Genomic DNA, 25,951 nt, shown 5'->3' on the forward strand with positions numbered 1-25,951 from the left:
TTTATATCCCAGGACAAATTAGCTAGCAACAGCAAGTTAGCTAAATAGGCCAAATTAGCTAGCAAGTGCAAGCTAACTAGCTAAATTGCCATACATGTTTAATGCGTTTCGACCTGTCCCCAAATTAATGTCATTAGTTCAGAGTTTGTTTTTATATTTTAACCTGCGTGTCGTGATCGCGTTTGGTGTAGGGGGACAAAATACATTTGCGCACGATGGCCGGTTTGGATTCCGTGTAAACCGAGAGACCACTGTTAAACTCAAAACATACACAGAGGAGAAGACCACTGTGATTGGAGTTGCTGATGTTCGAGTGGAATATCATGGACAAAAGAAAAGTCTGCCTCTTACTAGTGGAAGGTACTGGCTCAAGCGAACTAGTGAGAGTGGTTTGAGGAAATACAATTGAACTGGGATGAAATCAAACATGTCACCACAGAGACATTGACACTGCTTCAGGTGCTTTCAAATCATGAGTGTGTTTTCAAAGAAGTGCTATGGATATTGAAAGTTGTCCAAGCTACCATTCATGTTGCTGCAGATGCTACTCCCAGATTCTATAGGCCAAGATCAGTTCCATATGCCATGAAGCCTAAAATGGATGTGGAAATTGACAGACACTTAGCAGAGGATATAATTATTCCTGTCAATTTCTGCGTGGGCAACACCAGTTGTTCCCATACTCAAACCAGATGGTTCAATCAGATTATGCTGTGATTACAAGCAGACTAAATAGTGTCATCACTGGAGCAGTAACCTATACACAAAGTGGAGGATTTGCTTTCAATGTTAACCGGAGGGCAACAGTTCACAACTGGACATGAGTCACACATATCAGCAAGTGCTAATGGATGAAGTGTCACCATAAACACCCACAGAGGGATGATTACCTATAAACGTTTACCTTTTCGGGGGGGGGGGGCTTCCGCACCAGCTATCTTCCCAAGAACCATGGAGGGAGTTCTGTATTATTATTATACCCAAGGTAGCAGTTTACCTCAACATTCTTGTCACGTAAGAGGAGCATCTCAGTAACTTGGGTGAAGTTTTGAGGATGGAGGAGGCTGAAGAGGAGCAAGTGTACACTGTTAACTGATGAAGTGCAGTACCTGGGTCACAAGGTGGACGCCAAGGGGTTACACACAGTCAAAGCTAAAGTGAGGGCTGTCATGGAAGCTCCAGCTCCGACAAGCGTTACAGAGCTGAAAGCCTATCTAGGCTTACTGAACTATTACAATCGCTTCCTCCCTAACCTCTCTACCCTCTATAGCTCCACTGAATCAACTGTTATGGAAGGATGTGGCCTGGAAATGGTCAGAAATACAGGAAGAATCTTTTGCAAAGTCAAAGGTGTTACTGCAATCAGCAGAAGTGCCTGTGCACTACTCAGCAGACAGAGATCTTATCGTGCGACGACTCATCGTATGGTGTGGATACGGCGCTATCACACTGGTTTCTCTGCACCAATCAGGTTCATGTCAATAACATTGTTGCCAGCGGAGAAAAAATACTCCCAGCTGGACAAGGAAGGACTGGCTGTCATATTCAGAATACAGAGATCCCACAAGTACAACATTCACTATTGTGACCGACCATAAGCCTCTGATCTCTCTGTTCCATGAACAAAAGCCAGTACCACAAATGGTCTCTCCAAGAGTTCAACATTGGGCTGTGTGGCTCAGGGCCTACGAGTACAGAATAATTTACAAGCCAAGTAGATACCATGGGAATGCTGATGCTCTGAGTAGGCTACCTATTCCAGAAAGCGTCGCTCAGGAAGGAGAAAATGACCAAGTCTTGATGATCAACGTGTTAGAAGATTCAACCGTGAACACAGCCTAAATCAGGAAATGGAATTCAAAGGATGTGAAGTTATCACAAGTGCATGAATTTATCCTGAAAGGATGGCCTAACGTGACAGAGCCTCAGATCATGCCTTACTACGCTCGCCGCTTGGCCTTGAGTATTTGAGATGGGTGTGTTCTGTGGGCTTCAAGAATAGTTATGCCACCACAAGAGTGGGGTATGCTACTGAAGTTGTTGCACCAGGCGCTTTCAGGTAAGTTGAGAATGAAAGGCCTAGCGAGGTCCTACGTCTGGTGGCCAAAGGTGGTCCAGGATGTGGAAAATGAGGTTAGCCGGTGTGCAGATTGTCAGAGTAACAGAAAATCACCCTCCTCCACCGCGCCATTACATCCATGGAAATGGCCAGAAAAACCATGGACATGATTACATGTGGACTACGCTGGACCTTTCCTAGGAAAAATGTTTCTTGTGCTGATTGAATAAGAATCAAAGTGGATGGATGTCTACCCCATGAACACGCCGACATCACAGGCTACGGTTGAGAAGTTGAGACAAAGCTTCAGTGTCATGGGATTGCCTCATGTTGGTTAGCGACAATGCTACTTGTTTCACAAGCACTGTTTCATGAAACAAAATGGAATTCAGCATGTAACGTCAGCCCTTTTCACCCTTCTTCAAACAGATTAGCAGAACGTGTGTTTCAGACCTTGAAGGAGGGGATGAGGAAGATGCAAGGGGGCAGCATTGAAAGGTGTCAAGATTTGTGTTTAGCTACAGGATCACTCAAGCTACAACTGGGTTGTCACCTGCAGAAAGGCTGATGTCAAGGAGGTTAAGGTCAACCTTTTATCTCACCAGGCCAGACCTAAAAGTGAAAATACAACAAAAGCAATGGAATCAAAAATAGAAACATGACAGAGACAAACTCAGAAGTTTCTCACCTGGAGATGTCTACACAAGAAACTATGGGTTTGGTCCGAAATGGATTCCAGCTACAATTGAGGATTGCTCAGGACCAGTACCCTATACTGTGATCATCGGAAGTGGACAAAGACTAAGAAGACACGTGGATCAGATCCGAGCTCGAATTCCAGTTCCATGGATCAATGCTGAAACGAGCAGGACAGAACATTGGAACGTTCCCTATAGTTGCAGTTGGACAAACATACCAAGGCTCAACTTCCTGAGACCACCAATCTGGGACGACCTCCTCCTGTGAAGTCTCCACAAAATGACTTTTTCACAATCAAGGGGTGAAGTGCTGGTGACACTAGCTACACCACCTCAGAGACGCTCTATTAGAGAGACGTCCGCCAGACTATTTCAGATCCTAAGGGAGATCATGTTCGGGAAAACATGTAAAAATAGCATGTGATTTGTTATGAGAAAATTGGCAGCTTTAGCTCAGAAAGGAATTGTGTTATTAGCTTTAAAGAGTGGAATGTAACCTGGTATAATTGTTTACCAATAGTTGCCAGTATTGACTCAAGACGGGGGTTTGCGTTCCGTTATCGGTAGCCGTTTTCTGTCTGCCATATAACCATGCTTGAGAGAACCCCCGGTAGCTTACGCCAGGTGTATTAGGGAATGTCATTCTAAGTTACCATTAAATACTTAAACGTACTTACATGTCCGGCGTCAATCTAAGAAGCCTCTTAAGCCTCTACAAGTACAGAGCAAAAATTGTCATGATAGTGCAATTTGCAGTAGTATTTCTTTAAGACACTACCCTTTTGGCCTCATCTAGCCCAACTCAGACCCCTTCAGGAGCGGACCATGATAATGGCAGTTATTTTAACAAATGCCTGCAGTTGAAACATCTCTACTTAAACACTTATGCCAGTTTATAGACAATCAAGGCTCTTCAGTGCCAGTTAACAACTTGGACCACCTAGTCATTGAGGATGGTAGTGTACATTTGACTTATTTTGGTGACCCAGTGCTGAAGTCCTTCCCTTGGATGTAGTAAGGTTTGTTTGACTTCTTAAAGTGCAGTCTTGTCTGAAAGCCTAAAGTGCCCTAGTGATGACGAATATAAAATCTTGCTCGATAACAAGTTTGCCCAGTGAGGCTATTGAATAGAGAAACATCCAAATGAATCAATTCTACAGTGCATCACACTTGTGACAATATGACATTCAAAAAGGTTTGAATTGATTATCTATTAAAGGAGCAAGGGGTGGGGCTGGAGAAATGCAACCACTTTCAAACTCATGGACAGGGCTATGGATACAAGGACTGACTATCCATTATAGCAACATTATAGTTTTACCCATGTTTTAACGCTATATAGTATTTTTCCCACATTTAAATTGTAAACAAAGGAGTAAAACAAGCTTATATTTTGTATTCTAATGGGTACGACAGAGGAATCTGTAAGTTAAATTCTTCAAGAATCAATGGGTGTATATACCATTTAATACAATCTAAAAATGGATGCAGAACTGCAGATTGCCCTTTTTAGTTGATATAATACTGTATACCTAAGATTTAGATGAGATTCCGATTAATCTCAACCAATCATTCTGCAACAAACTGAAGCTTACAATTGACTTCATTTACATAATGAAAGCATATCTTTAATGTAAATGTTTATAGAACATACCATTTTTCAAACAGCTTGGCTTATACTGTAAAGTCTTGACATTCAAAAAATGTACATTGTTTAGGAGTAATTTAACCCTTAGCCTACAATTTCCTTGCTACGCCGAAATCGAATTAACATTAAAAAAACTCCATCACAATCCTTCTGTTTAAGCATGAGACCTTTTTTTTCTCTCTCATGGGCTGCGTCTCAATCCACAACATTTGCCAATATTGCTCTTCCACATCTGGGGTGAAAGGTGACAGAGCTAGACAGTGTTTATCAGACCATAAGACATCCCGAAAATCAGTATTCTCACACAAACGTCTGTAGCATCTAAATGGTTTGGGCTACACACTAAAATGACACCTCTGTGGGAAGCTGAGACTCTCAAACACAATGTTGTTCTCTAGGACGCACACAAGACTCGTCTGAAGGTCCCTGGTACCAGTAAAAATAAAATACAGTTGAGGTCGGAAGTTTACATACACTGTAGCCAAATACATTTAAACTCAGTGTTTTCCACAATTCCTGACATTTAATCCTGTTAAAATTCCAGTTAGGATCACCACTTTTATTTTAAGAATGTGAAAATGTCAGAATAATAGTAGAGTGATTTATTTCACCTTCTATTTCTTTCATCACATTCCCAGTGGGACAGAGGTTTACATATACTCAAATTAGTATTTGGTAGGATTGCCTTTAAATTGTTTAACTTGGGTCAAACATATTGGGTAGTCTTCCACAAGCTTCCCACAATAAATTGGGTGAATTTTGGCCCATTCTTCCTGACAGAGCTGGTTTAACTGAGTCAGGTTTGTAGGTCTCCTTGCTCGCACATTGTCCATTTGGAAGAACCATTTGCGACTAAACATTAACTTCCTGACTGCACCAGTCCCTCCTGCAGAAAAGCAGCCCCACAACATGATGCTGCCACCCCCGTGCTTCATGGTTCGGATGGTGTTCTTCAGCTTGCAAGTCTCCCCCTTTTTCCTCCAAACATAACGATGGCCATTATGGCCAAACAGTTCTATTGTTGTTTCATCAGACCAGAGGACATTTCTCCAAAAAGTATGATCTTTGTGCCCATGTGCAGTTGCAAACTGTAGTCTGGCATTTTTATGGCGGTTTTGGAGCAGTGGCTTCTTCCTTGCTGAGAGGCCTTTCAGGTTATAGGACTCATTTTCCTGTGGATATAGATACTTTTGTACCCGTTTCCTCCTGAATCTTCACAATGTCCTTTGCTGTTGTTCTGGGATTGATTTGCACTTTTCGCACCAAAGTACGTTCATCTCTAGGAGACAGAACGCGTCTTCTTCTTGAGGGGTATGACGGCTGTGTGGTCCCATGGTATTTATACTTGCTTACTATTGTTTGTACAGATGAACGTGGTACCTTCGGGCATTTGGAAATTGCTCCCAAGGATGAACCAGACTTGTGGAGGTCTACAATTCTTGGCGGATTTCTTTAGATTTTCCCATGATGTCAAGCAAAAGAGGCACTGAGTTTGGAGGTAGGCCTTGAAATACATCCACAGGTACACCTCCATTTGACTCAAATTATGCCAATTAGCCTATCAGAAGCTTCTAAAGCCATGACATAATTTTCTGGAATTTCCAAGCTGTTTAAAGGCACAGTCAACTTAGTGTATGTAAACTTCTGACCCACTGGAATTATGATACAGTGAATTATAAGTGAAGTAATCTGTCTGCAAACAATTGTTGGAAAAATTACTTGTGTCATGCACAAAGTAGATGTCCTAACCGACTTGTCAAAACTATAGTTTGTTAACAAGCAGAAGCTAGCCAGAAGTCAGCCAGAAGCTAGCCTGAAGCTAACCAGAAGCTAATCAGAAGCTAGCCAGAAGCTAGTTAGCTTCTTTACTGGCTAATCGTTAGTATTCAACTAACCACGGTTTGTGGTCATCAGCTATCCTTTAGCTTGAAAATCTATCGGCAGTTTTGTACGGCACTGCTCGGACCAGAACATACCGGACCTATTTTTCTCTCCATGTTCAACTGCAAGCTCTGGACATTTATACCTGGATCTCGCAGCTAGCTAGCTGTGACTATCGGTTTACGTCGATTCCGGAGCAAACATAAATTATACCGGAGCTAGCCAGCTGAAGAGTTCCATCAGTCACTCCTGGGCTACAATTACCTATCCGGACCCGTTTTACTGCCAACGCGGAGCACCACCGGCTAGCTGTCTGGATCCCAACCAACCTCACTACTCACTGGACCCTTTTGATCACTCGACTAAGCATGCCTATCCTTAATGTCAATATGCCTTGTCCATTGCTGTTCTGGTTAGAGTTTATTGGCTTATTTCACTGTAGAGCCTATAGTCCTGCTCACTATACCTTATCCAATAAATTAGTTCCACCACCTGACATCTCCTGGTTTCAATGATTTTTCTAGAGACAATATCTCTCTCATCATCACTCAATACCTAGGTTTACCTCCACTGTATTCACATCCTACCATACCTTTGTCCATACATTATACCTGGAAGCTATTTTATAGCCCCCAGAAACCTCCTTTTACTCTCTGTTCCAGACGTTCTAGACGACCAATTCTCATTGCTTTTAGCCGTACCCTTATCCTACTCCTCCTGTTTTTCTCTGGTGATGTAGAGGTGAATCCAGCCCCTGCAGTGCCTCGCTCCACTCCTATTCCCCAGGCGCTCTCTTTTGATGACTTCTGTAACCGTAATAGCCTTGGTTTCATGCATGTTAACATTAGAAGCCTCCTCCCTAGGTTTGCACTGCTTTAGCACACTCTGCCAACCCGAATGGTTTAGCTGTGTCTGAATCCTGGCTTTGGAAGACCACCAAAATTCTGAGATTTTCATCCCAAACTACAACATTTTCAGACAAGATAGAACTGCCAAAGGGGGCAGTGTTGCAATCCACTGCAAAGATAGTCTGCAGAGTTCTGTCCTACTTTCCAGGTCTGTACCCAAACAATTTGAACTTCTACTTTTAAAAATCCACCACTTTAAAAACAAGTCTCTCACCGTTGCCGCCTGCTATAGACCACCCTCTGCCCCCAGCTGTGCTCTGGACACCATATGTGAACTGATTTCCCCCCATCTATCTTCAGAGCTTGTGCTGCTAGGCGACCTAAACTGGAACATGCTTAACACCCCAGCCATCCTACAATCTAAGCTTGATGCCCTCAATCTCAAACAAATTATCAATGAACCTCCCAGGTACCTCCCCAAAGCCGTAAACACCCTCATAGATATCATCCTAACCAACTTCCCCTCTAAATACACCTCTGCTGTCTTCAACCAAGATCTCAGCGATCACTGCCTCATTGCCTGCATCCGTAATGGGTCAGCTGTCAAACGACCTCCACTCATCACTGTCAAACGCTCCCTGAAACACTTCAGCGAGCAGGCCTTTCTAATAGACCTGGCCGGGGTATCATGGAAGGATATTGATCTCATCCCGTCAGCAGAGGATGCCTGGTTATTTTTTTTAAATGCCTTCCAAACCATCTTAAATATGCATGCCCCATTCAAGAAATTTAGAACCAGGAACATATATAGCCCTTGGTACTCCCCAGACCTGACTGCCCTTAACCAACACAAAAACATCCTATGGCCTTCTGCATTAGCATCGAACAGCCCCCGTCATATGCAGCTTTTCAGGGAAGCTAGAAACCATTATACACAGGCAGTTAGAAAAGCCAAGGCAAGCTTTTTCAAGCAGAAATTTGCATCCTGCAATACTAACTCAAAAAAGTTCTGAGACACTGTAAAGTCCATGGAGAAAAAGAACACCTCCTCCCAGCTGCCCCCTGCACTGAAGATAGGAAACACTGTCACACTGATAAATCCGCTATAATTGAGAATTTCAATAAGCATTTTTCTACGGCTGGCCATGCTTTCCACCTGGCTACCCCTACCCCGGGCAACAGTACTGCACCCCCCACAGCAACTCCCCGAAGCCTTCCCCATTTCTCCTTCTCCCAAAACCAGTCAGCTGGTCATGGGTGCACCTCAGCCGCGCTCAAGGTCCTAAACAATATCTTAACCGCCATCGATAAGAAACATTACTGTGCAGCCGTATTCATTGATCTGGCCAAGGCTTTCGACTCTGTCAATCACCACATCCTCATCGGCAAACTCGACAGCCTTGGTTTCTCAAATGATTGCCTTGCCTGGTCCACCAACTACTTATCTGATAGAGTTCAGCGTGTCAAATCGGAGGCTCTGCTGTCCGGACCTCTGGCAGTCTCTATGGGGGTGCCACAGAGACCACTCCAATTTGCTTACCGCCCAAATAGGTCCACAGACGATGCAATCTCAACCACACTGCACACTGCCCTAACCCACCTGGACAAAAGGAATACCTATGTGAGAATGCTGTTCATCGACTACAGCTCGGCATTCAACACCATAGTACCCTCCAAGCTCGTCATCAAGCTCGAGACCCTGGGCCTCGACCCCGCGAGACCCTGGGCCTCGACCCCGCCCTGTGCAACTGGGTACTGGACTTCCTGACGGGCCGCCCCCAGGTGGTGAGGGTAGGCAACAACATCTCCTCCCCGCTGATCCTCAACACGGGGGCCCCACAAGGGTGCGTGCTGAGCCCTCTCCTGTACTCCCTGTTCACCCACGACTGCGTGGCCACGCACGCCTCCAACGCAATCATCAAGTTTGCGGACGACACAACAGTGGTAGGCTTGATTACCAACAACGACGAGACGGCCTACAGGGAGGAGGTGAGGGCCCTCGGAGTGTGGTGTCAGGAAAATAACCTCACACTCAACGTCAACAAAACTAAGGATATGATTGTGGACTTCAGGAAACAGCAGAGGGAACTCCCCCCTATCCACATCGATGGAACAGTAGTGGAGAGGGTAGCTAGTTTTAAGTTCCTCGGCATACACATCACAGACAAACTGAATTGGTCCACTCACACTGACAGCGTTGTGAAGAAGGCGCAGCAGCGCCTATTCAACCTCAGGAGGCTGAAGAAATTTGGCTTGTCACCAAAAGCACTCACAAACTTCTACAGATGCACAATCGAGAGCATCCTGGCGGGCTGTATCACCGCCTGGTACGGCAACTGCTCCGCCCTCAACCGTAAGGCTCTCCAGAGGGTAGTGAGGACTGCACAATGCATCACCGGGGGCAAACTACCTGCCCTCCAGGACACCTACACCACCCGATGTTACAGGAAGGCCATAAAGATCATCAAGGACATCAACCACCCGAACCACTGCCTGTTCACCCCGCTATCATCCAGAAGGCGAGGTCAGTACAGGTGCATCAAAGCTGGGACCGAGAGACTGAAAAACAGCTTCTATCTCAAGGCCATCAGACTGTTAAACAGCCACCACTAACATTGAGTGGCTGCTGCCAACACACTGTCATTGAGACTGACCCAACTCCAGCCATTTTAATAATGGGAATTGATGGGAAATGATGTAAATATATCACTAGCCACTTTAAACAATGCTACCTTATATAATGTTACTTACTCTACATTATTCATCTCATATGCATATGTATATACTGTACTCTACATCATCGACTGCATCCTTATGTAATACATGTATCACTAGCCACTTTAACTATGCCACTTTGTTTACTTTGTCTACACACTCATCTCATATGTATATACTGTACTCGATACCATCTACTGTATGCTGCTCTGTACCATCACTCATTCATATATCCTTATGTACATATTCCTTATCCCCTTACACTGTGTATAAGACAGTAGTTTTGGAATTGTTAGTTAGATTACTTGTTGGTTATCACTGCATTGTCGGAACTAGAACACAAGCATTTCGCTACACTCGCATTAACATCTGCTAACCATGTGTATGTGACAAATAACATTTGATTTGATTTGATTTGACAGGGTTCAATTCTTGGACCGACTCTCTTCTCTGTATACATCAATGATGTCGCTCTTGCTGCTGGTGAGTTTCTGATCCACCTCTACGCAGACAACACCATTCTGTATACCTCTGGCCCTTCTTTGGACACTGTGTTAACAACCCTCCAGGCAAGCTTCAATGCCATACAACTCTCCTTCCGTGGCGTCCAATTGCTCTTAAATACAAGTAAAACTAAATGCATGCTCTTCAACCGATCGCTGCCTGCACCTGCCCGCCTGTCCAACATAACTACTCTGGACAGCTCAGACTTAGAATACGTGGACAACTACAAATACCCAGGTGTCTGGTTAGACTGTAAACTCTCCTTCCAGACCCATATCAAACATCTCCAATCCAAAGTTAAATCTAGAATTGGCTTCCTATTTCGCAACAAAGCATCCTTCACTCATGCTGCCAAACATACCCTTGTAAAACTGACCATCCTACCAATCCTCGACTTCGGCGATGTCACTTACAAAATAGCCTCCAATACCCTACTCAACAAATTGGATGCAGTCTATCACAGTGCCATCCGTTTTGTCACCAAAGCCCCATATACTACCCACCATTGCGACCTGTACGCTCTCGTTGGCTGGCCCTCGCTTCATACTCGTCGCCAAACCCACTGGCTCCATGTCATCTACAAGACCCTGCTAGGTAAAGTCCCCCCTTATCTCAGCTCGCTGGTCACCATAGCATCACCCACCTGTAGCACGCGCTCCAGCAGGTATATCTCTCTGGTCACCCCCAAAGCCAATTCTTACTTTGGCCGCCTCTCCTTCCAGTTCTCTGCTGCCAATGACTGGAACAAACTACAAAAATCTCTGAAACTGGAAACACTTATCTCCCTCACTAGCTTTAAGCACCAGCTGTCAGAGCAGCTCACAGATTATTGCACCTGTACATAGCCCACATATAATTTAGCCCAAACAACTACCTCGTTCCCTACTGTATTTATTTTATTTCTTTATTTTGCACCTTTGCACCCCATTATTTTTATTTCTACTTTGCACATTCTTCCACTGCAAATCTACCATTCCAGTGTTTTACTTGCTATATTGTGTTTACTTTGCCACCATGGCCTTTTTTTGCCTTTACCTCCCTTATCTCACCTCATTTGCTCACATTGTATATAGACTTGTTTCTACTGTATTATTGACTGTATGTTTGTTTTACTCCGTGTCGTTGTATGTGTCGAACTGCTTTGCTTTATCTTGGCCAGGTCGCAATTGTAAATGAGAACTTGTTCTCAACTTGCCTACCTGGTTAAATAAAGGTGAAATAAAATAAAATAAATACATAAAAAACAAGAAATGTGTGGAGTGGTTGAAAAACAAGTTAATGACTCCATCCTAAGTGTATGTAAACTTCCGAACTTCCGACTGTTTATGGTAGCATATATAGAGATTGTTTAGTGCTTAAAATAAGGGTATAAATGCATGTCAAATGTTTTTTTTATAGTTTCCTGCTATTTCAGATATAGGACAGACACTTCAGAACAAACTTAATTTAGATTTTTGGGGGACTGTTTGTTGTTCCATGTAGTGAATCTGTTATTAAATGTGTTTCTATTGGCCAATAGCAGTAATGCAAAATTCTGTTTCAACCCACCCCCCCAACATTATAAACTTGATCTCCACTATAAAATGCATTCTCACATTTCTTTTAGAATAACATTTAGTTTTTAACAGCGGAGATTTGTATAAACCTTGTTGTATATGTCTCCGACATTTGCAACATTGTTTCAATATTCAAATTCGATCTCCTACTGTCCCATAGTAATGAACGAGTCAGGACGAGACAAAGGCAGGCAGCGTTTCTCAGCCTGTTGAAATCATGAATCAGCTGGCATAATTGTTATCGATATATACAAAGACATTTCAATTCAAAAAAAGGTCAAACCAATCGAAGTGCAGCTAGTTTGCAGTCTTTCCAGCTTCGTTGTTCAGCTCCTCTGAACGAGAGCATATTTTCTATGCCAGGTGAAATCACGCCTCATTAGCTCATTGTTATGGATGTGTCCAAATACATTTCACTAGAAAACAGCTTAAACAAATGCAAATGCCGCTGCTGCTGTTATTCTGGCTGCAGTGTTTGAAGTGACTGTAAGTTAGCTGTAGTTGGCTAGCTAGCAAGCAAGGGATAAGAATGTTGCCAGCCAGTATGACAATGGAACATTTAGAACTAATGACTGGGTCGGGTCCATAGACAGAACAAAAAGACTGAACGACTGGGTTGCATCTCTGACAGACGGCTTGGGTAGCAAACCTAGATTTGTGGTCGGGACTATATCTTGTAGAAGGATGAAATGGTATTAATAAATTAATCGAATAACTTATTCAAGTTGACATTGACATTTTCATTATATTGCTAACCCGTTGTATAACAGTGATAATGCCCTAGAAGCCTGTGTTTGAGGATATATTGGTACGTGCCGAAATATACTTCAAACACCGGCTTTGAGGGCATTATTACTTAAATAATGCATGCTCTAGAATGCCCTTCAAGCCAATCAGAAAGGAGTATTCAAACAATGGTGCATCTGACTGTTGCATGTGTCAATGTTTTAATTTTATCTGTAAATAAGAGTAGAGAAAAACAAAATATCCCTTCAAACCTTGTACACGTAGGGGTTCTTTCTCGAATCAGTCAGGATGTCAAATCGGGTGTAGACGTCGTTGAGCAGGTTGACTATTTTGATGGCACCCTCGGCTGACGCGTGTTTGCTGCAGAAGGCATTGAATCCCACAATGCCGCTGAAGAGGATGGTCACATTGTCGTAGCGTTTGGCCGGGACTGGACGCTTGTGGCGCAACTCATTGGCCACTGACGGTGGCAGGACTGAGTAGAGCAATCTAAAGAAAAGTGAAAAGAAAACGTCTCGTATAGATTATTTTGTCTTCTGGAGATGTTTTTATTCCCATTTTATTTCACCAAAAGATACTGAGTGTGGTCCTGTATGGCTCAGTTGGCAGAGGATGGCACTTGCAATGCCAGGATTGTGGGTTTGATTCCCAGAGCCATCCATAGGTAAATGCATGCATGACTGTAAATCATTTTGGATAAAAGTGTCTGTTAACTGGCTTATACACTGAGTGTACAAAACATTCCGTTTCCTCTTTTCATGACAGACTGACCAGGTGAAAGCTATGATCCCTTATTGAGGTCACTTGTTAAATCCACTTCAATCAGTCTAGATCAGTGGTTCCCAAACTTTTCTATAGTCCCGTACCCCTTCAAACATTAAACCTCCAGCTGCGTACCCCCTCTAGCACCAGGGTCAGTGCACTCAAATGATTTTTTGCCATCATTGTAAGCTTGCCACTCACACTATACGATACATTTATTAAACAAAAAAACAAGTGAGTGTTACAACCCGGCTCGTGGGAAGTGACAAAGAGCTCTTATAGGACCAGGGCACAAATAATAATAATCAATCATTTTTCTCTTTATTTAGCCATCTTACATATAAAACCTTATTTATTCATCAAACTGAATAACTCACCTCAGGTTAATGAGAAGGGTGTGCTTGAATGGAAGCACATATCTCTGCTGTGTTGTGTTGTACGAGAGAGTCTCAGTCTTAAATCACTTTCCACACACAGTCTGTTCCTGTATTTTGTATTCATGCTAGTGAGGGCCAGGAATCCACTCTCACACAGGTACGTGGTTGCAAAGGGCATCTGTGTCTTAACAACACAATTTGCCAAGGCAGGAAATTCTGAGCGCAGCCCAATCCAGAAATCTGGCAGTGGCTTCTGATTTTAAATAGAATTTTCACAGAACTGCTTGTTGCAATTTCGATGAGGCTCTCTTGTTCAGATATCGGTAAGTGAACTGGAGGCAGGGCATGAAAAGGATAACGAATCCGTTTCGGGAAAGTACCTGGTCACCCAGCTCTCTCAGGTGCTTCGCTATATCACATTTGACATTGTCTGCAAACAGAAGCGCTCCAACTTCTTAATCACAGCCTCAATTTTGTCCCGCACATTGAATATACAGTGGGGCAAAAAAGTATTTAGTCAGCCACCAATTGTGCAAGTTCTCCCACTTAAAAAGATGAGAGAGGCCTGTAATTTACATCATCATACACTTCAACTATGACAGACAAAATGAGCAAAAAAGAATCCAGAAAATCACATTGTAGGATTTTTTATTAATTTATTTGCAAATTATGGTGGAAAAGAAGTATTTGGTCACCTACAAACAAGCAAGATTTCTGGCTCTCACAGACCTGTAACTTCTTCTTTAAGAGGCTCCTCTGTCCTCCACTCGTTACCTGTATTAATGGCACCTGTTTGAACTTGTTATCAGTATAAAAGACACCTGTCCACAACCTCAAACAGTCACACTCCAAACTCCACTATGGCCAAGACCAAAGAGCTGTCAAAGGACACCAGAAACAAAATTGTAGACCTGCACCAGGCTGGGAAGGCTGAATCTGCAATAGGTAAGCAGCTTGTTTTGAAGAAATCAACTGTGGGACCAATTATTAGGAAATGGAAGATATACAAGACCACTGATAATCTCCCTCGATTAGGGGCTCCATGCAAGATCTCACCCCATGGGGTCAAAATTATCACAAGAACGGTGAGCAAAAATCCCAGAACCACACGGGAGACCTAGTGAATGACCTGCAGAGAGCTGGGACCAAAGTAACAAAGCCTACCATCAGTAACACACTATGCCGCCAAGGACTCAACTCCTGCAGTGCCAGACATGTCCCCCTGCTTAAGCCAGTACATGTCCAGAACCGTCTGCAGTTTGCTAGAGAGCATTTGGATGATCCACAGGAAGATTGGAAGAATGTCATATGGTCATATCAAACCAAAATATAACGTTTTGGTAAAAACTCAACTCATCGTGTTTGGAGGACAAAGAATGCTGAGTTGCATCCAAAGAACACTATACCTACTGTGAAGCTTGGAGATGCTTTGGGGCTGTTTTTCTGCAAAGGGACCAGGACGACTGATCCGTGTAAAGGAAAGAATGAATGCGGCCATGTATCGTGAGATTTTGAGTGAAAACCTCCTTCCATCAGAAAGGGCATTGAGGATGAAACGTGGCTGGGTCTTTCAGCATGACAACGATCCCAAAAACACCGCCCGGGCAACGAAGGAGTGGCTTCGTAAGAAACATTTCAAGGTCCTGGAGTGGCCTAGCCAGTCTCCAGATCTCAACCCCATAGAAAATCTTTGGAGGGAGTTGAACGTCTGTGTTGCCCAGCAACAGCCCCAAAACATCACTGCTCTAGAGGAGATCTGCATGGAGGAATGGGCCATAATACCAGCAACAGTGTGTGAAAACGTTATGAAGACTTACAGAAAACGTTTGACCTCTGTCATTGCCAACAAAGGGTATATAACAAAGTATTGAGATAAACTTTTGTTATTGACCAAATACTTATTTTCCACTATAATTTGCAAATAACTTAATTAAAAATCCTACAATGTGATTTTCTGGATTTTTTTTTGTTTGTCTGTCATAGTTGAAGTGTACCTATGATGAAAATTACAGGCCTCTCTCATCTTTTTAAGTGGGAGAACTTGCACAATTGGTGGGTGACTAAATACTTTTTTGCCCCACTGTAGTGGCGAAGAGTCCCTGTAATCCTAGATTCAGATCATTCAGGCGCAAAAAACATCACCCAGATAGGCCAGTCGTGTGTTAAACTTGTAATTATGCAAGTGGTCAGACAAATGAAAATTATGGTCAGTAAAGAACTTTAAGCTGGTCTCTCAATTTAAAAAACAACGTGTCAATACTTTGCCCCTTGATAACCAACGCACTTCTGTATGTTGTAAAAGCGTTACATGTTCGCTGCACATATCATTGCATAATGTAGAAAATACATGAGAGTTCAGGGGCCTTTAACAAAGTGAAACACTTTCACTCGTGTCCAAAATGTCTTTCAAGCTGTCAGGCATTCCCTTGGCAGCAAGAGCCTCTCGGTGGATGCTGCAGTGTACCCAAGTGGCGTCGGGAGCAACTGCTTGCATGTGCTTTACCACTCCCCTATCATGTCACCCTGTCATGGCTTTTGCGCAATCAGTACAAATACCAACACATCTTGACCACAAGTCCATTTGATGTCACAAAGCTGTCCAGTACTTTAAAAAGATCCTCTCCTGTTGTCCTGGTTTGCAAAGAGGATGTCTTAATCGACTCCCCCTTAATTGACTCCCCCATAAATTTTAACGGACATACACCAGTAGCTGTGCCACATCTGTTGACACATCCAGCTGTAATGCATAGAATTTACTGGCTTGTATGCGAGGCAGTAATTGTTTCAAAACGTGCGTCGTGAAAGTGTTGTTTGATGAAGGCATTGTCTGTATCGTTTTTTTTGCCTTTTCCCCCAGCATTATCCCAGCCGTAGCAGGAAGAATTAAGTCCTCCACAATAGTATGGCGCTTGCCTGTCCTTGCCACTTGGTAGCCACCCAAAAATACGCTTCTAGCCCCTTATTAATGTTATCTGTTGCTTTTATACAGGTCTTACTACTCTTAAGTCATCTTAATTCTCGCTTGCTTCTAAATAAATGTATACGCAAGAGTGAAGGTTTCATCAAGTTGTGAGATAGAACTTTTGCACATACAGTGGTTCTTGCTTTAAAAGTTGCGTCATACTGCCGCAGAATTCTATGGCACGTTATTTAATTGTCAGCCATTGTTAACATTAATGCTAGTTAGTGCTAGTTTGACCACCAGAGTGCATCTTTGAGAAGCATTTGGTAGCCTTCAATATTGGCTGTACAAGAGAACTTAAAATGTTTTTTTTTGTAAGAACATAGTATATGGGATTGATTTTAAGAAATTGAGCTTAATTTGATTAATATTATGTTTCTATTCCAAGAAAAATGAAACCCTCAGGGTTTCCGTTAGGATGGAACAGAAAATATGGACGTGACGGTCGGTAGTAGGCTACAGTGCTAAGAGCATACCCTTTCCACACCCTTATTGTAGTCTAACCAATACCCCAAAGGAGATTCAGTGAAATAAATTACATTTAGAGGATTGGAGGATTCTAAATATAATATCTAAGGGGGATTTTTCATTAGGGCAAATCTGATTTTTGAGAATATGTACGTTTTTTAAATATATAATAATAATAATATAATAACAACAACAACGTGCCACCCTATGGGACTCCCAATCATAGTTGGATGTGATACAGCCTGGATTCAAACCAGGGACTGTAGTGATGCCTCTTGCACTGCGATGCAGTGCCCTAGACCACTATGCCACTCGAGAGCCATGATCAATATGACCAATATATAGTCCTGCTAATAGCCCATCCTAGAAATGTTTGCAGAATTCACAGCCTGCGAAAAACAGGGTTAATAATAATACTTCTTCCCCTTTCCACTTGTTAAAGGTTCCAATAGATATTTTTAATCAATTAGCATATTTGTTCTATCTTTCTGGTGGACTAAAACTGAAATTGCAAACAACGTTCTATGGCTTGTTTAAAAATATATTTTGAGATTTCATTTTCAAATAACCTAAAGTGAGCGAGGAAAAAGCCCATTCTTGAGGTGAGACATTGTTACTAATTTGTAAATAAAGCCTGTTTGTTATTTATAATTATTACTGTTTTTAGAGGGAGAGAAACCAAAAGCCTACCGTCGCCTCATGGGTTTCCCTGTTGCGTCCGACACAGGTTTTCAACCAGCATCTGTAGCAATGCAGTGTCTTAGACTCGGGCACTGTACAACGTGACCGGTCAGGAGTAGGCTACAGTTCTACAGTAAGAGCAAAATTATCTTAACATTTCCACACCCTAATTGTAGTCTAAGTTTATCTTAGAATTAAAACCTTAGTGTAATAACAGTTTTAGTAAGTAACACTGATGAGTGGTAACAAAGTGTTTTTCTGTGTGTGCGCGTGCAGGACAGAGGAATATCACCTTCTTCATCCTCATCATTCAGTTGAAATCATGCACAATTATCAGTTTCAATTTGGTTTATGTTGCCCATTCATTGTCAGACATGTTAGCGCCTAATTTTATTTTTGGCAGTGAAACATTTAGAAAATCTAAATGGACTGTTTGAAAATGTGAATCACATTTTTATTTGGCGTACGGCATTGCACGTACCCCAGTTTGGGAATAGCTGGTCTAGATGAAGAGGAGGAGACAGGTTAAATAAGGATAATTGAGACATGGATTGTGTATTTGTGACATTCAGAATGGGCAAGACAAAAGATTTAAGTGCCTTTGAACAAGGTGTGGTAGGCCGCCAGTTTGTCATTCACACTCAATACTTTCCAGTGTGTATCACATCTCCAGAGGAAACATCATAAAATAGGCTACCTGAACACACCTCCCTTGAGCAAATACAGCTGTATCTGTTCTGAGCTCATTGGTGTGGGAAATGGTGAGCACCCAGTTGAAACAATGTTGCAAGTTTGCTATATCAAAATCTCAAGCCTGATGGAGAGAGGCAGACAGGCGGAGCATTAACTTCTTTGGGCTGGGGGGCAGTATTGAGTAGCTTGGATGAATAAGGTGCCCAGAGTAAACGGCCTGCTACTCAGGCCCAGATGCTAAGATATGCATATTATTATTAGATTTGGATAGAAAACACACTGAAGTTTCTAAAACTGTTTGAATGATGTCTGTGAGTATAACAGAACTCATATGGCAGGCAAAAACCTGAGAAATAATCCACCAGGAAGTGGGAAATCTAAGGTTTGTAGATTTTCAAGAAATGGCCTATCCAAGATACATTGTAAATTTGGTTCGACTGCACTTCCTAAGGCTTCCACTAGATGTCAACAGTCTTTAGAACCTTGTTTCAGGGTTCTACTGTGAAGGGGGAGCGAATAAGAGCTGTTTGACTAAGGGGTCTGGCAGAATGCCATGAGCTAAATCAAGCGCACGGACATGAGAGCGAGCTGCCTTCCCTTTAATTTCTAAAGACAAAGGAATTTTCCGGTTGTATTATTAGTATTATTGAACATTTATGATAAAACTGGGATTCCTGGGAGTGCATTCCGATGAAGATCATAAAAGGTAAGTGAATATTTATAATGCTATTTCTGACTTCTGTTGACTCCACAAATGGCTGGTATCTGTATGGTTGTTTTGGTGGCTGAGCGCTGTACTCAAGATTATTCCATGGTGTGCTTTCGCTGAAAGCTTTTATGAAATCTGACACAACGGTTGCATTAAGGAGAAGTATATCTTTAATCCATGCATAACACTTGTATTTTCATCAACATTTATAATGAGTATTTCTGTAAATTGATGTGGCTCTCTGCAACATAACGCGTCAATGTAAACTGAGATTTTTGGATATAAATATGAACTTTATCAAACAACACATACATGTATTGTGTAACATGAAGTCCTATGAGTGTCATCTGATGAAGATCATCAAAGGTTAGTGATTCATTTTAGCTCTATTTGTGCTTTTTGTGACTCCTCTCTTTGTCTGGAAAAATGGCTGTTTTTATTGTGGTTTCACCTAACATCATCGTTTGTGGTGCTTTTGCTGAAAAGCATATTAGAAATCGGACACTGTGGTGGGATTAACAACAAGACTACCTTTAAAAAGGTATTAGATACATGTATGTTTGAGGGATTTTAATTATGGAATTTCTGTTGTTTTGAATTTGGCGCCCTCACTTCATACTCGTTGCCAAACCCACTGGCTCCAGGTCATCTACAAGTCTCTGTTAGGTAAATCCCCGCCTTAACTCAGCTGACTGGTCACAATAGCAGCACGCCCTCCAGCAGGTATATCTCACTGGTCACCCCCAAAGCCAATTCTTCCTTGGCCGCCTCTCCTTCCAGTTCTCTGCTGCCAATAACTGGAACGAACTGCAAAAATCACGAAGACTCTTACCTCCCCCACAAGCTTTAAGCACCAGCTGTCAGAGCAGCTCACAGATCACTGCACCTGTACATAGCTCATCTATAAATAGCCTATGCAATCTACCTCATCCCCATACTGTATTTATTTATTTATCTTGCTCCTTTGCACCCCAGTATCTCAACTTGGGGTGGCAGGGTAGCCTACTGGTTAGAGCGGTGGACTAGTAACCGGAAGGTTGCAAGTTCAAACCCCTGAGCTGACAAGGTACAAATCTGTTGTTCTGCCCCTGAACAGGCAGTTAACCCACTGAGATTGGATCATGCTTGGTGGCCACGGACCTTGGATCTGTCTGAAAATATGATATACCGACCAGATTGTAAAATTATATTTGAAGAGCATATCCTGAGGAAAATAAATATCCTCCATAAATCATGTTTGCTACACATTGCAGTTAGTGCTCTGCCTGTCTGGCTTGAACTCTTGCCATAGCAAACTTGCAACATTGTTTCAACTGGGCTCTCACGGTTTCCCACACCAATGAGCTCAGAAAAGAAAATGCTGGATTTTGTGCACGGTAGGTGTGTTCAGGTAGTCTATTTTATGAAGTTCCTCTGGGGATATGGCATCAGCAATATGTTGCTATAGCACACCGAGGTGCAGTGGTTACTTAGGCCTATCGGGAAGGAGAGTGTTAGAAAGATTTTTCAAATACAGTGGGGAACTATTGTCATTCGAAATGGATGTAAAACTCTGTTGTGTGAGGTCATGACAACAACAAAAAATGCTAGCAGACATTCCCAAATGGGAACTTTTTTATAGGCCTATATTAGTGCACGTGAGCCCAGGTACTTCTATGCGTGCTCAAGCAAAATAAACATTAACAAAGGGACAAACAATTCACACAATGAAACAATGAATGCGCATGAACGGGCAGGAGCAGAAAGCGCATTCTGGAGAGAGAAGCTCCTATAGTGCGTCTTCGTCACACACCCCTTCGCTTGTGTTTGACATTTTAAATTAGGGATGTTATTTATGAAAATACTAAGTTCTTGTATACACCATAACTCAATTATTTTAGATATATGTTAACGTTCACTGCCTGCCAGACAAGTCAAAACAATTCTACTGGCTTGCACATCAATAATGAATTTCTTTCGGATCCATTTGAGTCCGATAGACATTATCCCATTTGGATTCGATTCTCCCTCCATTCTGACATATTGGGTCGAATCTGGTCCACCTCGGATACGTATTGATTTATTATTATTTTTATTATGAGCGGGTTCTGTCGTTGTCAGATTAGAATTATGGATTCAATTTCAAGATCCGAGAAGACCTAATTTGGCAATAACATTTTGAATAGGGTACATTTGTTTTTACCTAAATGCTTGATAAAATTGGACTTCGGATTTTACATACAGTATCAGTCAAACGTTTGGACACCTACTCATTAAGCATGTTATATTTACATTGTACAATAATAGTGAGGACAAACTATGAAATAAAACATATGCAATCATGTTGTAACCAAAAAAGTGTTAACAAATCAAGATATTTTAGGTTCTTCAAAGTAGCCACCCTTTGCCTTTGACAGCTTTGCACACACTTGGCAATCTCTCAACCAACTTCACCTGGAATGCTTTTCCAACAGTCTTGGAGTTCACACATGCTGAGCACTTGTTGGCTGCTTTTCCTTCACTCTTTGGTCCAACTCATCCCAAACCATCTCAATTGGGTTGAGGTCGGGTGATTGTGGAGGCCAGGTTCTGATGCAGCATTCCATCACTCTCCTTATTTTTTTTAACCAGGTAGGCAAGTTGAGAACAAGTTCTCATTTACAATTGTGACCTGGCCAAGATAAAGCAAAGCAGTTCGACACATACAACGACACAGAGTTACACATGGAGTAAAACTGTCACGCCCTGACCTGAGTATTCTTTGTTTTCTTTATATATTTTGGTTAGGTCAGAGTGTGACATGGGTGATGTATGTGTTTTGTACTGTCTAGCGGTTTTGAAGGTTTATGGGATTGTTTACCATCTAGGTGTTTATGTAGGCTAAGGTTGACTCGATTGGTTCTCAATTAGAGGCAGCTGTTTATCTCTTATTGGGAACCATATTTAGACAGCCATCTTCTTTGGGTATTTCGTGGTTTATTATCTATGTCTATGTCTAGTTGCCTGTGTCTGCACATTTAGATTATATTGTGTCATGTTGTTTTGTAAGTTTGTTTCAGTGTTCTTTCTTCATTAAATATAGAACATGTATTCATATCACGCTGCGCCTTGGTCTCCTTACTACGACGATCGTGACAAAAACAAACATACAGTCAATAATACAGTAGAAACAAGTCTATATACGATGTGAGCAAATGAGGTGAGATAAGGGAGTTAAAGGCAAAAAAGGCCATGGTGGCAAAGTAAATACAATATAGCAAGTAAAACACTGAAATGGTAGATTTGCAGTGGAAGAATGTGCAAAGTAGAAATAAAAATAATGTGGTGCAAAGGAGCAAAATAAATACAGTAGGGAAAGAGGTTTGGGCTAAATTATAGGTGGGCTATGTACAGGTGCTGGTTCTTAAAGCTAGTGAGGGAGAAAAGTGTTTCCAGTTTCAGAGATTTTTGTAGTTTGTTCCAGTCATTGGCAGCAGAGAACTGGAAGGAGAGGCGGCCAAAGAAAGAATTGGCTTTGGGGGTGACCAGAGAGGTATACCTGCTGGAGCGCGTGCTACAGGTGGGTGATGCTATGGTGACCAGCGAGCTGAGATAAGGGGGGACTTTACCTAGCAGGGTCTTGTAGATGACAAGACTTCTTGGTCAAATAGCTCTTACACAGCCTGGAGGTGTGTTTTGGGTCATTGTCCTATTGAAAAACAAATGATAGTCGGACTAAGTGCAAACCAGATGGGATGGCGTATCGCTGCAGAATCCTGTGGTAGCCATGCAGGTTAAGTGTACCTTGAATTCTAAATAAATCTGACAGTGTCACCAGCATAGCACCCCCACCTCCATGCTTTATGGTGGGAACCACGCATGCGGAGATCATCCGTTCACCTACTCTGTCTCAAAAAGACAGTGGTTGGAACCAAAAATCTCAAATTTGGACTCCACCAGTCTAATGTCCATTGTTTCTTGGCCCAAGCAAATCACTTATTATTATTATTGGTGTCCTTTAGTACTGGTTTCTTTGCAGCAATTTGACCATTAAGGCCTGATTCACGCAGTCTTCTCTGAACAGTTGATGTTGAGATGTTACTTGAATGCTGAAGCATTTATTCGGGCTGCAATCTGAGGCGCAGATAACTCAAATGAACACATCCTCCCCAGCAGAGGTAACTCTGGGTCTTCCTTTCCTGTGGTGGTCCTCTTGAGAGCCAATTTCATCATAGCGCTTGATGGTTTTTACGACTGCACTTAAAGAAACTTTCAAAGTTCTTGACATTTTCCGGATTGACTGACCTTCATGTCTTAAAGAAGTGATGGACTGTCATTTCTCTTTGCTTATTTGAGCTGTTCTTGACTTCTAATATGGACTTGGTCTTACCAAATAGGGCTATCTTCTGTATACCTGTCACAACACAAGTGATTGTCTAAAACTCATTAAGAAGGAAATAAATTCCACAAATGAACTTTTAACAAGGCACACCTGTTAATTGAAATGCATTCTGGGTGATGACCTCATGAAGCTGGTTGAGGAATTCCAAGAGTGTGCAAAGCTGTCATCAAGGCAAAGGGGGCTACTTTGAAGAACCTTAAACACTTTTTGGTAACTACATGATTCCATACTGTGTTATTTCATAGTATGGATGTCTTCACTATTATTCAACAATGTAGAAAATAGTGAAAATAAAGAAAAACCCTTGAATTTGTGGGCGTCCTAACTTTTGACTGGTATTTTATATGAGTTGTACCTCACACATTCATTGGCATATTGCAATAAAATAGAAAGACTGAGTTATTGACATTACATGAGGCATAATGTAGTGTAGTGTAGTATATTTTATAAAAATATGTTAATGTTCATGAGGGTCAAGGATCAAGGGAAGCCACCCCTTTTTTGATTTTCAATGGAAGAGCGGTACATGTTCCTTCTGAGGCAATCCGCACTACTAAGCATATCAGGAGTTTAGAAAGCTACACCAAAGACTCCAACACTGCTGAAAGTATATTTGGAGTGGAACATCCCTTTACATTAAAACAAAAAAAGTAAATGGGTGAAGGAGGTCTATCAAACAGCGAGGGCGATGGGTTGGGAGTCTCTACGAACCTGTCCGTCTTCTTCTTCTCGTCCTCCAGGGCCCGAAGGGTGTGCTGCAGACGGTCAGTTAGGATCTCCAGTTCCTGAGTCAGCTTGTACTCCTCACGGAACTGTTCTCCCAGCAGCACCAGGTCACGTGTGGCATCGTGCAGTGGGATGTCACTCAGGTAAAGGCCTCTCCGCGTCAGGTCATCCAGGTTCATCACACTGAACACAGTGTTGGTGACGCATCAGAGACTGAACAGTGGTTGAACACAACTCAACAGGGGCTGTGTTCAGTAGGGACAACATAATGCATTATGATTAGCATGTATGCCCCTCTTATAAAAACTAATAACGATCATCTTATAATGATTGCGTCACAACCTGATCTGTTTCACCTGTCTTTGTGCTCGTATCCACCCCCTCCAGGTGTCGCCCATCCTCCCCATTATCCCCAGTGTATGTATACCTGTGTTCTCTGTTTGTCTGTTGCCAGTTCGTCTTGTCAAGCCTGCCAGCGTTTTTACCGTTTTTTATCCTCTAGTTTTGTCCATTCTGCCTGCCCTGACCATGAGACTGCCTGTCGTTCTGTACCTTTCGTACTGCTCTGGATTACTGACCTTTGCCTGCCCTTGACCGGTTGTTTGCCTGCCCCATGTTTTTTTAATAAACTTTTGTTACCCAGATGCAGACAGTTCAAAGTCTTCTCCGGAGTTGTGATAAATTGACTAAATAAGTAATTGGGACAATATTTTCATGTTGCACACCTTTTAGTTTTCTTATTAAATGCTTTCAATATTTTACATGAATTCATACAATTTATAGTTGGTTTGAGGTTTTTATGTCACTAAAATGTGGAACTATTGCAATGTGAACTTATTGTCCCAAAAACATGATGTCACTTTATTGACGGTACCTAACTAGCCCCATAAAGAGAGCCAACATCTAACAAACTTTATCATGGTCAGTGTGCATTCCAAGATAAAATTTACAAACCAATACCCACGTGTTTGTGGGCATAACATAAAATCAAACCCAACCCTCTGACATTTTATTTTTGGAAAATACCGACTATATGACTCAAGTTATCCTAGTTACACTTTTTAGTCACTTCTGGGACTAGAAATGGTGTACATGACTACTACCCACAGGCCTTTTACAACCAGAAAATGTGTTAACTAAATACAGTAACGGACAGTTTGAGACATAAGCCTGGTTATAAGACAACATATAAATGGATGAAGTAAAGTGTTACCAAAGATTGTCCCTTTAAACAATCTGTAGCTGCTACATCCAACTAATGACTATATACAGTTGAAATCAGACGTTTATATACACTTAAGTTGGAGTCCATTTCAACCTCTACTTTGTGCATGACAAGTCATTTTTCCAACAATTGTTTACAGACAGATATTTCACTTATAATTCACTGTATCACAATTCCAGTGGGTCAGAAGTTATACACTAATTATACACTAGTTATACACTAACATACACTAAGTTGACTGTGCCTTTAAACAGCTTGGAAAATTCCAGAAAATTATGTTATGGCTTTAGAAGCTTATGTTATGCTAATTGACATAATTTGAGTCAATTGGA

General features: G+C 42.0%; 1 protein-coding gene across 2 annotated transcripts in view; it reads right to left on the bottom strand.

The window, feature by feature from the left end:
- Window positions 1–25,951, bottom strand: part of LOC124001736 (guanylate cyclase soluble subunit beta-1-like) — a 57,586-nt gene that overhangs the window by 23,223 nt on the left and 8,412 nt on the right. For both annotated transcript variants that reach the window (XM_046308760.1, XM_046308761.1), the window contains 2 exons: window positions 24,380–24,577; window positions 12,908–13,145 (listed from right to left, as the gene is read on the bottom strand). In XM_046308760.1, coding sequence (XP_046164716.1) covers window positions 12,908–13,145; window positions 24,380–24,577 — 436 coding nt within the window. The remainder of the gene's footprint in view (window positions 1–12,907; window positions 13,146–24,379; window positions 24,578–25,951) is intronic.

Source organism: Oncorhynchus gorbuscha, linkage group LG17, assembly GCF_021184085.1.
Source record: "Oncorhynchus gorbuscha isolate QuinsamMale2020 ecotype Even-year linkage group LG17, OgorEven_v1.0, whole genome shotgun sequence".
Lineage (NCBI taxonomy): Eukaryota > Metazoa > Chordata > Actinopteri > Salmoniformes > Salmonidae > Oncorhynchus > Oncorhynchus gorbuscha.